General features: G+C 40.1%; 1 protein-coding gene across 10 annotated transcripts in view; it reads left to right on the top strand.

The window, feature by feature from the left end:
* TJP1 (tight junction protein 1) overlaps window positions 1-16,122 on the top strand; it is a 308,680-nt gene that overhangs the window by 219,872 nt on the left and 72,686 nt on the right. For all 10 annotated transcript variants that reach the window (XM_075133040.1, XM_075133036.1, XM_075133034.1 and 7 more), the window contains 4 exons: window positions 8,590-8,714; window positions 8,951-9,053; window positions 13,235-13,514; window positions 14,870-14,973. In XM_075133040.1, the coding sequence (XP_074989141.1) occupies window positions 8,590-8,714; window positions 8,951-9,053; window positions 13,235-13,514; window positions 14,870-14,973 (612 nt within the window). The remainder of the gene's footprint in view (window positions 1-8,589; window positions 8,715-8,950; window positions 9,054-13,234; window positions 13,515-14,869; window positions 14,974-16,122) is intronic.

Genomic DNA, 16,122 nt, shown 5'->3' with positions numbered 1-16,122 from the left:
GTGTTTAAAGTGCAATTCATTTCTGAGAAATGACTGCAGAAATGACATTTTGGGGTTCTGCATTAGTCCCCCAGTGACTTCAATATCAAACCTGCTCAGTTTACAAATTTTTTTTTTCTGGATGCTACTCCTGCAAACTCAGCGGAAGTTATTTCTGGCACAGGCATCACCAACAGTAAATATTCTCCAGTGGGATTTAGTGAATGATTTATTTGCTGACATGCAAGCTAGGGTAAAATTCCTCTTACTGTCTCAGAGCTATTCTAGCTCTGTGGCTTTTTCATGACTTAAAATGTACTAATTTAGTTTCGTCAACAAAGTCAGCAGGGAGTGGATTTAAGTAAGAAGGTGCCATTTTATACATAATTGCTTTTCAGAGCAGTACTATGCTTTAAAAAGTCAGAAGGTTTAAGTAGTAAATACTATATGGTAATACAGTGTACTAACTCTATACCAGGTTTCAGAGTTGCAGCCGTGTTAGTCTGTATTCGCAAAAAGAAAAGGAGTACTTGTGGCACCTTAGAGACTAACCAATTTATTTGAGCATAAGCTTTCGTGAGCTACAGCTCACTTCATTGGATGCATAAAATGGAAAGTACAATGAGGAGATTTTATATATACACACAGACCATGAAAAAATATACATTGTAAGGAGAGTGATCACTTAAGATGAGCTATTACCAACAGGAGAGTGGGGTGGGGGGAGAGAAAACCTTTTGAAGTGATAATCAAGGTGGGCCATTTCCAGCACATTTCCAGGAGTTAACAAGAAGGTCTGAGGAACAGTGTGTGTGTGTGGGGGGGAAACAAGGGGAAATAGTTTCACTTAGTATAATGACTCAACCACTCCCAGTCTCTATTCAAGCCTAAGTTAATTGTATCCAATTTGCAAATTAATTCCAATTCAGCAGTCTCTCGTTGGAGTCTGTTTTCGAAGTTTTTTTTGTTGAAGGATAGTCACTTTGAGATCAGAAATCGAGTGACCAGAGAGATTGAAGTGTTCTCCGACTGGTTTATGAATGTTATAATTCTTGACATCTGATTTGTGTCCATTTATTCTTTTATGTAGAGACTGTCCAGTTTGCCCAGTGTACATAGCAGAGGGGCATTGCTGGCACATGATGGCATCTATCATATTGGTAGATGTGCAGATGAACGAGCCTCTGATAGTGTGGCTGATGTGATTAGGCCCTATGATGATGTCCCCTGAATAGATATGTGGGCACAGTTGGCAACGGGCTTTGTTGCAAGGATAGGTTCCTGGGTTAGTGGTTCTGGTGTGTGGTTGCTGGTGAGTATTTGCTTCAGGTTGGGGGGCTGTCTGTAAGCAAGGACTGGCCTGTCTCCCAAGATTTGTGAGAGTGTTGGGTCATCCTTCAGGATACGTTGTAGATCCTTGATGATGCGTTGGAGAGGTTTTAGTTGGGGGCTGAAGGTCATGGCTAGTGGCGTTCTGTTATTTTCTATACTACCACTGTCTGCTGCTGAGCAGTTGTAGGCTATTAATTCAAACCATTTTTCCACATCAGGTAGAACAGGGGATTAGACCTGGGTCTCCCACATCCCGGGTGAGTGCCCTAAGAATTGGGTTGAAAGTTGTAAGATGGGCACCACAGGCCATTTTGTGAATCTAGTCCTTTATTTCTATGTGAAGATGTGCCCATTAACTAAACAAATCAGTAAATTAATCATAAAACAAAATGCTTTGTTTGACCAGTAATTAATTTTTGTCAACTTTCTGATTTGCTGAAATTTTTCATGTTTTGTTTGACACAACTTGACTTGGAAAAAAATAAAAAATTTCAGAACTGTCTGCCAACTGAAAACTCTGTTATTCTCCCAACTCTGATAAGCATCCACTTTTTTCTGCTTATTCGCTAACAAAAATCAGAAATTGCATAATAGCCTTTCGATTCTCTTGCTGCTTTCATGTGGTGAGGTAGTATAGTGTCTGCACTTTGAACTCAAGTATAACTCAAATAATGACAATGGTTCAAAGCATTTTTAAAAAGATTGTTACAAGCCTGCAAGATACACTTGTTCTGTTTTCAGTATATTGCTGTAGATTTGTACTGAGCTTGTTTGAAAAGAGACAAAATGCTATTTTTAAGCAAATCTAATTGACAAGAACACTTGAAGTTTGGGGTGAAGCTCCACTGACGCAATCCTTATGAGATTCATTGAGGGGACATCTCCACCCCTGAACCTTCTGCTAATGCCCTTCCTATTGGAACTGTCAGCTCATCAGCATAACCTCTGACATTCCAAATTCTTCGGTTTATTTGGGGACCATACTCTCTCTGCTTTGAATCTCAGGTGACGAACTCTTGACGGACCATGACCTTTAGACTCACTGAGGAGCCCGTGAGTCCAGGTTACAGTTAAATTTTGTGTAATTAAAACCTGTTCATATATTTCTCAGAGCACTTTTTTTCTCACCCCAGGTAATACTTTTGTTCTCAATCCATTGTGGGGAAGGGCTTGCTCATGCTTCCTGCGTCAAGCAGTAGTTTGCCTGTAGCCCAGATGCATCCATCATCAGATGCTTCTGTAGGCTGGCTGAAGTCTAGAGAAGACAAATTCTCTAAGCCAAATATAAAATTCCCAATATGGGTGGTCTTTAAAAGGCAACACAGTAAATTCACTTTTTCCCCAAGAAGAGGGGAGAGAACCTCAGTGAACTTGTTTGCAGGAAAACACAACTCAAAATGCCTCTGATTTTGCTTCCTCTTTGGGGTCAAAGCATTTTTACTTCAAATAGCTGCAACCTAGGCATGTGAGTTCTAGTATTCTAATCTAGTTTTGGCATCAAACCTGATCCAGTTACTTCGAGTTCACCAATTCTAGAATCAGGAACAGATCATCTATCCATGTAAGAGGTCTGAGTGTGCTGGTATGCAATACACTACTTTGCGGAACTCCAGTGTTGTTAGCTCTCAAGAGGTCTCTTACTGAATTTTGTTGGAAAGCCTTTTACAAGAGAAAGCTATGCTTTGAAACACAAAAGATCTTCTGCTTTGTCGTCTAAAAAAGAGTCTTTCTTTATTACACACCCTAACATAGTGGACTACTTGTTAGCTCATAAGAGGTCTGGGCTTGCCTTTTGATAGTTCATCTGGTAGTCATATCAGCTAATTCTCCCCCTACAGCGAGATCATCAGATTTTGTATATCCAGGAGCAAAGGAGGAGTTCTTATTGTTACTGCCCATCTTGTGAGTTTCTTCCATCTTGGAATTAAATTTTGTGCTCAAAGCTCATAGAGAATATTCCATTCTTTTTTACAGTTCATATGTGCAAGTCTCATTCCACTCTCTCCTCTCTCCTGGTCATGAAAAGTTCACAACCATTTTATCTCATCTGTGTCTACAATGCCTGGGCTCATGTGGCTGCAGACTTCTCAAACCCTGGTAATTAGGTTACTTGTGTTGTGCGTGCATAAATGGCAGTGGACATCATTTTAAAATATCCCCAACTGTCGTCAACATACCAAGTGTTATGTTATTCCCATCTCTCAGGGTTCTTGGCCAAATTATCATATCTGAGGGTTTTACATGTCAGTTACTTGTAGTAAGTTAATAAATAGAAACTTTCATATTTTCCCGTGTTTGAAGTTTTATTTGAACTTTCCATCTTTGCAATACTTTAAAATTACAGGCAGTTTATTAATATTAAAGCTTTTCCCGAAAGTTTATTACTACAGACTTTACTCCCACCTAATGTTGTTGTCTTTTTAGTACAAATACACTTTTACATATGTGAGAGTAAAGGTATACCTGGGGGTTGCTGAAGTTAAATGTTCATCAATTTAAAACTATGGAATGAATTTTTCTTCAAATTTTTATGCTGTGCGATCATTGAAATTGACAAAATAAAGCAGTAAATCATGCTCACCTTACTCAAGCAACTAGTGAATAATGTTCGAGCAGGGGTCAGCAACCTATGGCACGCTGCTGTCTGCCAGACCTGGGCAAACAGCAGCGTGCCACTAAAAGTCCTGCCCGGACCGGCAAGCTCTTTTCCGCCCACCGCTCTCTCCTTGCAGGGCAGGCAAGCTTCTCCCTCCCCCCGCCGCTTCCCCCAGTGTACTGGGTTCCTGCCCCTCCTTCTCTCCCTCCCTGTGGGTGATCAGCTGACGGCTCTCTGCTCCGGGGACCTTGGGGAAGGGGGTGGAATCAGGGCATATCCCCTCCAGCCCTCTGCCCTGACCGCTGAACCCCTCCACACCCCAGCCCTGTGCCCTGACCCCTGCCCCCCCCCACACATCCCATGCCCTGACGCTTGCACCCTCCACATCCCCACTCCCACCCTGAGCACCAAATGGGAGCTCCTGCACACCCCCCCTCACACACATTCCCACCTGCACCCCTTGCACCAAATGGGAGCTGCCCAGGTAAGCGCTCCACACCCAAACCTCCTGCTCCAACCCTGAGCCCACTCCCTCATTCTAGCTCCTGGCCAGACCCTGCACCCCAACCCGCAGCCTGCTTCTTCACCCCCGGCCCTGTTTTCAGCACACTCCTACCCTCATCTCAGTGCAGAGAGAGAGGAAGAGACTGGCTAGAACCAGGGAGAAGGTAGGTACCCACTCTGTGGGCAGGGCTGGGACTCCAGACTGGCAGCGGGCTGAGCGGGGCCGGCAGCCGGGACCCTGGCTGGCAGGAGCCGGCGGATTGAACCCCAGACCGACAGCGGGCTGAGCGGCAGTGGGCTGAGCCGCTCAGCCCACTGCCAGTCTGGGGTCCCGGCCACCGGCCCCTCTCAGCCCACTGCCGGTCTGGGGCTCTGGCTGCCTGCCCCTTGCCAGCCGGGGTCCCGGCCACAGGCCCTGCTCAGCCCGCTGCAGGCCAAGGTGAACAGAACCCCAGGCTGGCAACGGGCTGAGCGGGCCAGCAGCGTGAGATCAGCATTTTAATTTGATTTTAAATGAAGCTTCTTAAACATTTTGAAAACCTTGTTTACATACGACAATAGTTTAGTTTTATAATATATAGACTTATAGAGAGAGACCTTCTAAAAAATGTTAAAATGTATTATTGGTACGCAAAACTGTAAATTAAAGTGAATAAATGAAGACTCGGCACACCACTTTGCCGACCCCTGTGTTAAAGTTTGACCCAAATTTAAACTTACAGAAAATAAATTCAGCAGGTTTTAAGTTAAAGTTTATTTGGCAAAAGAATGTTTGAAAATGGGCATCCAAAGTGCATCGCTCTGTATGTATGCACCTGTAGACAGTGTAACTTCACATAGTAAGTCTGTACAAGAGAACCTCCAAATGGTCATAAATTTAGTACACGCAGCTTTCTTGTCAAACTATGCAAAGCCACTGAAAATTAAGTCCACGTCCAGTTTTTCAAATGTCTTCTGCTTTTATTTTTGCTCTGTCTTAAAGTGTAGATAGAATTTTTTTGAAATGTCAGAAAATAGTGATTCTGCTTCTTGCATCCCTACCATCTCTTAATTCAATAACTACTGATAAGTTTTTGCTTGACATCCCAAGTAAATTTCATGTGAAGACAGAGCTGGAAAATGGAAATGTTCTGCCCTCATGATGATGATGATTCAGAAAAATTTGTGTTTTGAAACTAGGCATTTTATGAGGGAATGATTTTGTAGCCCTAATTAAATGGTAAGCCTAATTAATGTTTTTACATGAGAACTAGAACTGGAATCATGTCTCATGTCTGATCTGTAGTTTCAGCAGGTAGACTTTTTTTGTTCCCTTCTTCTCATGCTAGTCACCTAAATTCATCAGTGTTCACATTTATTAAGTAATATGTATTTATATAGGAGTTGGAGAAAAAATACTAGATTTCTGAATTAATACTATTTTTAATAAGTGCGAAACTTGAAACATTATCTGTAATGTCCATGGAGAAACTTGGCGAGATGAAGACTTCTTTCCTCTTAAGTGAAGGACTATCAAGTTAGTATAAAAGGAAACCTTTTAGGGGAGGATGAGGCCAGAACAGATCTAAAAATAGATTAGTCTCCACGCTATCTTGTTTTTTCTCCCTCATCTCACCAGATAAAAAGCATGAGCTAAGTTCTGCTGATACACTACTGTAACTGTTGAAATCAGGAGCACTGTTGAAATCAGTGGAGTTGCACTGGTGAAAAACTTGTATGGGACCATCTAATCGCTCTGAATTTTAGTTCTTGATCCAAGATACTCTTAGTAGTTTCACTTCATGGATTCATACTTTTAAGGTCAGAAGTGATCGTTATGATCTAACCTGACCATAATACAGGCCATAGAATTTCATCCATAACTTCTGCATCTAGCCCATAACTCCTGCTTGAGTTAGTGCATATCTTTTAGAAAGACATCCATTGATTTTTAGACTTAAGTGATGGAGAATTCATCACTTCCTTTGGTAATTTGTTATAGCAGCCTAGTTATTGTTTAAATGGGCTTGCTAGAGAGAAAATCCATATCTTCAGTGGTCTTATGTGTGAGTGGATCCTTTTCAGTGCTGAAAAAGACGGGGAGAAGCACAAAAGTAAAACTTTGTGATGGAAAATGAAGAGAGATTGGAACCCAGACAATTTTATTTCCATTGCATGAAAAAATATACTGAACAAATATTTTGAAGTTTAATGAAAAATCAAATCTTGCAGCCATATGTCATACTTTCTTAAGATAGTGTTTTGTTTCCCACAAGTGTTTATGCTTCCCAGTAAGAGCTAGGCAGTCAGTTTACTAAATCTAACTGATTTACCAACTTAAAATTTACTTCCCACCATTGCCATTTCCGGGCAGACTAGAAATTGTAAGCATAATTGTCATATCTTGAAATACCTAGTAGCAATAACTTTTCAGAGGCATTGACCTTGCTGCAGAGGGAGAGCACCCTAGAGGGAAAAGATTGAAGCAAATGACTCTTGTTAAGATGCAGATGACTTGCCAGTGCTAACAAGGTTTTGATGTATTTAATGGTACAAGTAGTCCTGCTGTTGTTACTAAGAATTGAGCTTGGAAACTTACTACCTTACTCTGCTCTTGAGCTAAGCAGGGTCAGGTGGGGTGAATACTGCAATATGAGAACTCTAAGAAACACCTAAGTGCTGCAGGAAGCAGGGTTATACTGAACCATTACCTCAGCATGTTAAGTGGTATTTTGCTTGCTGGAGGTGCAGCCTTTGAGATAAGGGAAGAAACTGAGGTGTGTTGGTTGTAACCACTTTGAGGCCCCCTTGAATACGAAGTGCAGATGTGGTCACTCCATCTCTAAAAAGATACATTGGAATTGGAAAAGGTTCAAAAAGGGCAACAAAAATGATTAGGGGTTTGGAACGGGTGTCATATGAGGAGAGACTAATAAGACTGGGACTTTTCAGCTTAAAACAAACAAAAGGAAGTATTTTTTCACACATTGCACAGTCAACCCGTGGAACTCTTTGCCAGAGGATGTTGTGAAGGCCAAGACTATAACAGGGTTCAAAAAAGAGCTAGATCGGTTCATCAATGGGTATTAGCCAGGATAGACAGGATGGTGTCCCTAGCCTCTGTCTGCCAGAAGCTGGAAATGGGAGACAGAGGGTGGATCACTTGATGATTACCTATTCCTGTTCATTCCCTCTGGGGCACCTGGCATTGGCCACTGTCGGAAGACAGGATACTGGGCTAGAAGGACCTTTGGTTTGACCCAGTATGGCCATTCTTATACTCACAAGAGTATGGGGGTGAACTCTAAGGTTCCGCCCAAATTTCAACTTCAGGAAATTTAGGTAGACAATTCAAATTTTCCCCTGCACTTTCAGTTGTACGTTTTTGTTTCCCTTCTGTCCTTATGTTGTATAGCAGGGGTAGCCAGCCTGAGAAGGAGCCAGAATTTGGCAATGTACATTGCCAAAGAGCCACAGTAATATGTCAGCAGCCTCTCCATCAGCTCCCCATCTCCTGTCCCCAGTGCCTCCGGCCCACCGATCAGCGCCTCCCTCTCCCTCCCCATGCCTCTCTCCCGCCTGCCACAGTCAGCTGTTTCACAGCACGCAGGAGGCTCTTGGTGGGAGGGGGGAGGGGAAGGGGGAGGAGCAAGGGCACAGCAGGCTCTGGGGAAGGGGCAGGAGCCTTGGGGAAAGGAGTGGAGTGGGGTCAGGACCTGGGGCAGAGCCAGGGGTTGAGCAGTGAGCACCACTGGCACATTGGAAAGTTAGTGCCTGTAGCTCCAGCCCCGGAGTCGGCACCTATGCAAAGAGCCGTATATTAACTTTTGAAGAGCCGCAGGTTGGCCACCCCTGTTGTATAGTCTCCAGCTAGTTTTATCAGCTGCAGTATTCCTCTCAAGAGGCATCATCATTTTAGGGGTTGGTGTTATGTTCCCCATTGGCATACCCTTTTACTTTACTTACAGGACTGCTATGAGACTTAATCTTTGTAAAATACTTTCAGAACTTTAGAAGAAAATGCTATAGAAGAGGAAAGTATTCTTACTCCTTACTTACGTATTATTATTTTTGCTGGGATGTGTATTAAAAATGCTGGTATTCTGAATTTTTGGTGAAATAGCATGAACTGCAGTATGGTCTGTGTAAATGTAGGTGATCATGTGATGTCTGAGGATGGTTCTTATATTCTGTTTTAGGCTCCAGGATTTGGGTTTGGCATTGCGATATCTGGAGGAAGAGATAATCCCCATTTTCAGAGTGGTGAAACATCAATAGTTATTTCTGATGTCCTGAAAGGAGGTCCAGCAGAAGGACTGCTTCAGTAAGTGTTACATTTTTTGCTTCTGTGGCAAATTACAACTTCATTGAGATTTGGGATATCAATGCTTGACTCAAATTAATTTCCTAATTACCTTGTGATAGATTTCAAGATATAATAGCTGCACAGTGATCCTCTGATACTGCAAGTGGCTTCTTCGATAATTCATTTCTTTAGAGCTCTCTTTCAGCTCATTGAAATTTTTTTCTTTATTACACATGGCATTACTTTTTGTTTAGGGAAAATGACCGTGTGGCAATGGTTAATGGAGTCTCAATGGATAACGTGGAACATGCATTTGCCGTTCAACAGTTGAGGAAAAGTGGAAAAAATGCCAAAATAGTAAGTGAATGTGTTTAAACCTTACATTTAGTAAAAGTGCCTATACTGTCCGTAGTTGGTGGAATTGTGTACATTATCTTGCTAAAAAGATACTATCAAGTAGAACACCCAAAATTACTCTTGAAAACTGAAACCATAGTGTTTGATAAGCAAGACACGCAGTCAGAAGATAAGACTTTGGGTAACAGAAGCTCCTCTCCTCACTATAAAGGAGACTTTTCCCAGGCTGCTGAGACAGTTCATTTCTCCGCTTATTTCTTCTGCAAACATTATCAGGTTTTTCAAGTGCTAGTCAGTGCCCAAGGTCTTCACTCTTTATTCAAGCCCCAACAAACACATCTTTGTGTTCACTAAACACAATTTGCCAAAATAAGGCGTAATGACCTTAATTCCTATAATTTCAAATTTATTCAGAGGATATAGATGGCTTTTGAACTTGCAGAACAACAAAACTGGTTATTACTGAAAGGTAGTAATGTGGTTTTCTGTAAACTTTGCTGATTTATATTTCTAAAAAATGAAATAGAAAATAAACACATCGGCAATTGTTTAATTTTGGAAAGTGGTTTTGTTTTTAGGGCTTAAAAACTTTGCTTTTTTTTTCCTGGCCATTCCATGGTGCTCTTTTCACATGCTCATACAGATTTGCAATAATTGCAGTGCTATACATTTATAAATCTGGCAGTCCACTGGGTTTGCAGATACCGAAAATAACTTGCATGCCGAGCTGTACAACTTTTCATATTAGAAAGCTGACATTTCGGAGAAATGCTCTAAAGCAAATCAGTGGAGGTTCTGGTGTTTTTGCTACAGAAATGGCATGATCTGTAGTGGAAGTACAGTATTTTTTGGACTTATGCACAAAAGCCAACAACAATTAATGAAAAAAATATTATAGTTCCCAAATATTTACAGGGTATTATTACTGAAGTAGAATATCCAAACATAATTAGTTCCCTCTAATAATATAGATTATCATTCCCAGGATAAAAGTCAACTTTTGAACTTTCAATAATAATGCTTTCTTCCCTCTGTGGTTTGCATAAGCACAACCCTGGAAGACTGGCAGGTTTCAAACCTAAACAGAATTACTATCAATAAGATATTCAGTATACAGTAGACTATATGTTAATGAGTAGAGTTTTGAGCAGTTCTAATAACTGGTTTGTGGCTTTATTTCAAGGGGAAATAATCAGACTTGCAGCTCTGTGGAAATAGAATGTGGCATTGCACTGCAATAGCTGTTACTCTTATTTTGTTAGCAATTACCACTTTGCTTGGACTACAATAGGAAAACTGATATGTGCTGATTTGGCAAAATGGATAATGTAACTGACAATAAAGCGGAGTGCGCCATCAGTCTGGATTAATAGGTTTTACTCTCTCTCCATCTGTGGGATAGAGTTCCACAAAAATGCAGAAATTTAGACCCATCGTAAGTCCATCTATCGTACTTTCTTTTGCCTTCTGTTTAGCTTTATTTCTATTCAGTGCAGATGTTTTACTGTCTTAAAATGGATGTGGATTGGGGCCTAGCTGCACAACAGCCATATTAGTTACACTGTGACCAAGACAAAGGTTTCACAAGGGACAGCTGCGCTTTTAAAGGGCAAAGCCTATACTGTACATTAGAAGGGATTGAAGTTACCTTGGACCCCTTATGCACTTCCAACTCTGTCCTCTCACAAACTAGATTTTCCTGGACTATGATTACATGAGTTCCTTCTCTTCTTGTATGAAAGAGCATATAAAGCTCGTAGTGCATTCCTGTAGAGTAGAACTGGTTTGTTTAGGGCTAAAATGATCAAGGGTTCCATATTAGAAAAGTGTGTCTTTATCTGAGTCTATTATAGTTCATTGTTCACAATTTTCCATTCTGGGATTCTGCAACTTGCCTTGGAGCTGGATAGCTTCTTGAGAGGCTTGTTAGACCGCTCCTTCCTGGATCAATCTCCCTGTGGCATTATTTTGCTCTGGCATATGTCCACTTTTGCTCTTCAGCAGGATTTTTATCAGATTTACCTTCAGTCAGATTCCCTAGATGTCTTTCCACAAACCATCTTTCTTGAGGCTACTGTTGGACTCTTGCCTTGTGTAAGCAGAACTTTTTCTGATAGCCTAGCCTAAGTCTATATTTGGTAGTAGAAGGGTGGGAGGTTCTGACAGCATTCTGCCTGAGTGTTGCCCTTCTTGAAAACCTTGTATAGATTCATTTTGTCAGGCTGACTACACATCCCACTTGTAGCCTTGATGTCGCATGTGAGACCATCACTTTGGACCCTTAACTCCTACATAATTTTTCCCAAGAGAAACAAACTGTTTTGAAGGGGGTTATTTTTGTTCAGAATTCTAGCTTATGGCTTTTCAATCACTATTTTTTTGTGGGGCCTGGAATGTTCTTTCATGACACTATCCTTGTAATGCAGAGGGTAATGCTATTCCCAGTTTTTTGGTTTTGGTTCAAAAGCATTTTAAACAATATCTGTAAATAAGAACAACAAAATTGTTAAGGAGAAGAACGTGCTTAAGTTAGCTTTTCATAATATGAGTACACTTGAAGTTTGTCTTTGAGTATTGGATTAAAAATAAACTTAAGATAAGTTTATATATAGATTGAAACTTAAAAAATGGAGGGAATTCAAATGACTGAAAATTAAAAACAAGGTAGCTTTCTAACTTTTGAGGAGAGAACCTACATGTCTTTGACCACTATCCTCCAACAAGATGATCAGTACACTTTTAGCTTTGATCTTTTTGTCAGCCTCAAATGCAGATGAAGTAGTGCTGCCAATAGATGATGGAATACACTTACTCTGTTTTCCATATGTTTTGGCCAAGTAAGATGCTGTCAGCTCACTTCTTCTGAATTCATGAATTTACTACTTCCATAGCTATGGACCTTGGTCATAGCAGCCATTTGAGTAAAGTAGCTGCTACTTCCGTTTATTTACCACCGCAAAATCTTGCGGTATCTAAATTAGCCTCCTCATTTATGCTTGGTACTTATTGGTAAGTATAAGACAACTTTATATTTCTACTATATTACAATGCTTATGGTCACAATAGTTTTACATTTCATAACTATTGTAATTTAAATTTTTCAGAGACGGGTAACAAGGAATGACGCTTCTATATGTAATTGGGCATTTTACCTAATGCTTGAAGAAATGTCAGTAACATTACAAAGCAGAAGGCAGTAAAATACTGGGACTGCAGTTTGATTTCTCTCAGGTGTATCATTAGTCTTACAAACCAAATTCATTCATACCTGAATGAACAATTCAGATTAAAATGGCTGTTAAAGGTAATGATGATAGTGACAGGGAGGCTCACAGGATGAAAAATCTGACAGTTACTGCTTCCGGGTTTGTTTCTCATCCCTGTTGACATCATGTTTTTTAAGGCATTTATGCTATCTCATTTAAACATATATGAAATCCTTTTGTCAAATATCTAACTAATCTCTTAAATGAACATATCCTTGAACATCTAATTTTTTTATTTTTATTTTTTAAATTTGGAAAGAGAAAAAGCTGAAAGCAATTAAGTGGGGAAGAAATGGTTTTTTAAATTGCAACGCATTATGACAGTGGGAAACACAATCTTTGAATGAAGTAGGAAGCTAACCAGATGGGTTCTGAAATGTTTGTATTCCATCCTCCAATCCTGGAACAGTGAAATGCTGTTTGCCTGACTTTGCTGTGTTATGTGGCATCCACAATAGCTCATTTCAGGTTAGCCTTGCTGCTGTTTTTTTTCAATATTGGCACTTTGGTGGAGTTTTTAATGGATTGATTAGTACTGCAAAGATCACCTATAACATGTAGCCTGTTATACTGTAGCTTGTTCATAGTAGCTATCTTCCATAACTGGTATTTTCATGGCTACAGATTTTTTAAGAAACCCTGCATCTACATTATCCATTTACTTATGTAAAGTTGTCTGTATACTCTGAAATTCGCCCCTCCCCTTGTTTTTCTCCTTCAGTCATCCAAATATTTGATTGTAAGGCCTTTGGGGTATGGATGTTGCCTTCCATATCTGTTTTGAGGTTCCTAGTGAACCTTCCGTTAGATACAGCAGTATAAAGCTGTGGTGGCCCATTGCCTAATTTTAAGACTTTTTAAAAAATGTACTTTGCGTTTAACCAGAAATTAAGTAGTTAACGCTACTGGTTACAGACCATTCGAAGAATGAAGAAAATTCAGATTCCAGTAGCCCGGCCGGAACCTGAGCCAGTATCTGAAAATGAGGAGGATAGTTATGAAGAGGAAATGCATGATTCAAGAAGTGCACGCAGTGGGCCAGGTGTCAGCAGAAGGCATGAGAAAAGCTGGGTAAGAGACCGAAGTGGAAGCAGAGAGAGAAGTTTATCGCCAAGATCAGATAGGAGATCTGTTGCTTCCAGTCAGCCTGCAAAACCTACCAAAGTAACACTGGTGAAATCTAGGAAAAATGAAGGTATGCCCAATGACTTTTTTGCTATCTCCTTCATACTTTTGTTTGTAATTTTATACTAAAATGTTAGAGGTTGAGTTTTATATTGAATTATTGCTGAATGTTATGTTGCTACGGGCTCATTAGACTAGACTAAACTAGACTACAGAACTACCTACAGGTGCTCTCAAAAGTCTATAAGTAATTGTCTTAAAATTACTGTGCTTCTAGTGCTAGGTTTTTCTCCATGTTTTCTTGTACCAATGTATGTGATTGATTGAAGGGAACACACATTTCAATTGAACTGGAATTGTAAAGAAATAGTATAACTGCATAGCCAACTTCTGCTAGCCGCTAAAATTTTACAAACGCACATTGACTAGTATATACACACTCAATATATATAGAATAAACTTTGTTAACATGGAATTAAGGTTGAGTATATCAAGTTTTTTTTGAAAGATGGCCAACTTTAAAAGAACACAACAAAACAAAAGAAACAAACAAAAATACCCACCACATACAGAATTGTGGTTAATGTGTCATTTTCCATTTATCATGTGGCTATTTAAAAAAAAAAAAAAAAGTAATGACACAACTACTATATAATATCAGTACGATCTGAAAGTTTTGTTGATCGTTACGAAGATAAACCTCAGTGTGTGATAGATGGCGAAGTTGTCTCATAATATCTGGCTCTAACTAGGGAGATGCTATGAGGTCAGCAAGATTGCTTTAAAGAGGAAAATTTTGGCAAGAAAAGGAAGGAAGGAAGGAAGTGAGGGGATAAGGCCTTTTTAAAAACAAATAAACACAAAAAATCCCACCCCCTTCCAGTAGTTGGACAGCCTTATTAGGTTTTTGTATATGTTGTGTAAACATTTATCAGATTTGGGAGTCAAGAAGTGGATGCAGCATCTTTGTTGCTGGAAAACAGCTTGTTTGTTCTGATTATAGGGGCCAGTCAGAGGAAGAATTTAGATAATCACAGAACAATTGAGGAATATAGCACTCATGCAAATTGCTACGCTGGCAGCCATTGGCTGCCAGCCCATATGAAAACAGGGATTGGCATACCTTAGTTACTAAGAAATAGCTATATGCCAATTATGCAAGTAAGATTCCCACAGTCGTTCAGAGAACAGGGAATCTCATAATAGGCAATTGTACAGTATCTCTGCCCTCTGGCTAAACAATACCATTTCACTATAATCCTCAATATGCTACTGTATTAAAAACACTTGAGTTTTTACTGGGCTCTCTTTAGGCTTGGAAAGTAAATTTGGAAAGCAGTGTTGTAAATCCATAAATGTTGCTTCTTTAAATTGAGATTTCATATTTGATTCTTTCTTTTTTTTTTTTTTTTAAATTCTAAATAGAGTATGGTCTGCGCTTGGCCAGCCACATATTTGTGAAAGAAATATCCCAAGATAGTTTGGCAGCAAGAGATGGCAACATTCAGGAAGGTGATGTTGTATTGAAGGTACAGTAAATGGCTATCTTTGCTTAGCAAAGGAACCGGTATGTTGATTGTACTAGAAGTGACTGCCTCACAAGTGTATGTTACTGTCAATAGAAGAAATATCAGGCTTTGTATTTTTTGCATTGAGGGAGAAAGGTTAAGAGTCTAATTCTGCAACCTTTACTCACATGAGTAGTCCTGTTGTATTAATTTTGATGGATTATATGGGCCCAAAGAGTCAAAGGTGCTAACAATACCCTGTCAATGTCCAACATTAAACAGTGTTAAGCAAGGCTTCGGGTTTAATATACAGAAACTCAGCCTGCTAAGTGTCATGGCAAACAAGCCATTAAAATTTTTAAAAACTTGTATTAAAGATACAGAAGAGAAGGAAACACATGTTAAAGCATTTGAAATATAAAGTATTAAGTAAGGCTTTTATTTTAACAACGTCCTTTTTCCCTTTCCCTTTAGCTGGAAAGAGTTTTCAGAAGGTAAACCCCTTGTTTGACAGTAAAAAAAATGTAATAACTGTCCTTTTTTGGGGGAAAAAAAGAGGAAAAAGTTAGGTGAGATGGGCTGGAGCTTTTGTTGATATTTTTAAAGTCCAGTCCCATTTTCTATAAGGCAAAACAAGACAAAAGCACACAAAAGGGAAAAGAAAAGAACACCAAAGATGGAAAATTCAGTTTCTGTGGCTGCCTTTCACTTGTAACGTCCCTGCTGGAGAAACACTGGCATGGCACACAATCTTTAGTCATTCTGAGATCTGGCAAACTTGTACCAGCATTGGGCTGTTTAGGGCATTGCATTTATTTGCCTCTTTTGGTCACGGGCTCACAGTAGTGTTGCACAGTATACAGTCTTTGTCGGCTAAGCCAGGCTCTTGTTAGACAGAAGGCAAGGGGAGTAGATAGTAAGAGAAGAAATGAGATGGGGAAGGAAAAAGACGTGAATGGAACTAGGAGGGTGAGAGTCTCACATCCCAGGTGATGGTTGGGATTTAGCTGGAGCCAGTGGACGTGGGGATGCCATCTGGGTCACTCTACTGTCCTCATCCTGACAGAAGTCCCTAGACTAGTCCAAGACAGATCTAATGGTGTTATGGTAAATCCCCTGTGGTCCCAGGAGACGGGAGTGGCAGCCATGATGGTAAAGCTCATTCCTTTC

Source organism: Caretta caretta, chromosome 10 (genome assembly GCF_965140235.1).
Source record: "Caretta caretta isolate rCarCar2 chromosome 10, rCarCar1.hap1, whole genome shotgun sequence".
In the NCBI taxonomy this organism is placed as follows: domain Eukaryota; kingdom Metazoa; phylum Chordata; order Testudines; family Cheloniidae; genus Caretta; species Caretta caretta.
This window is presented reverse-complemented; position numbering and strand designations above follow the sequence as displayed.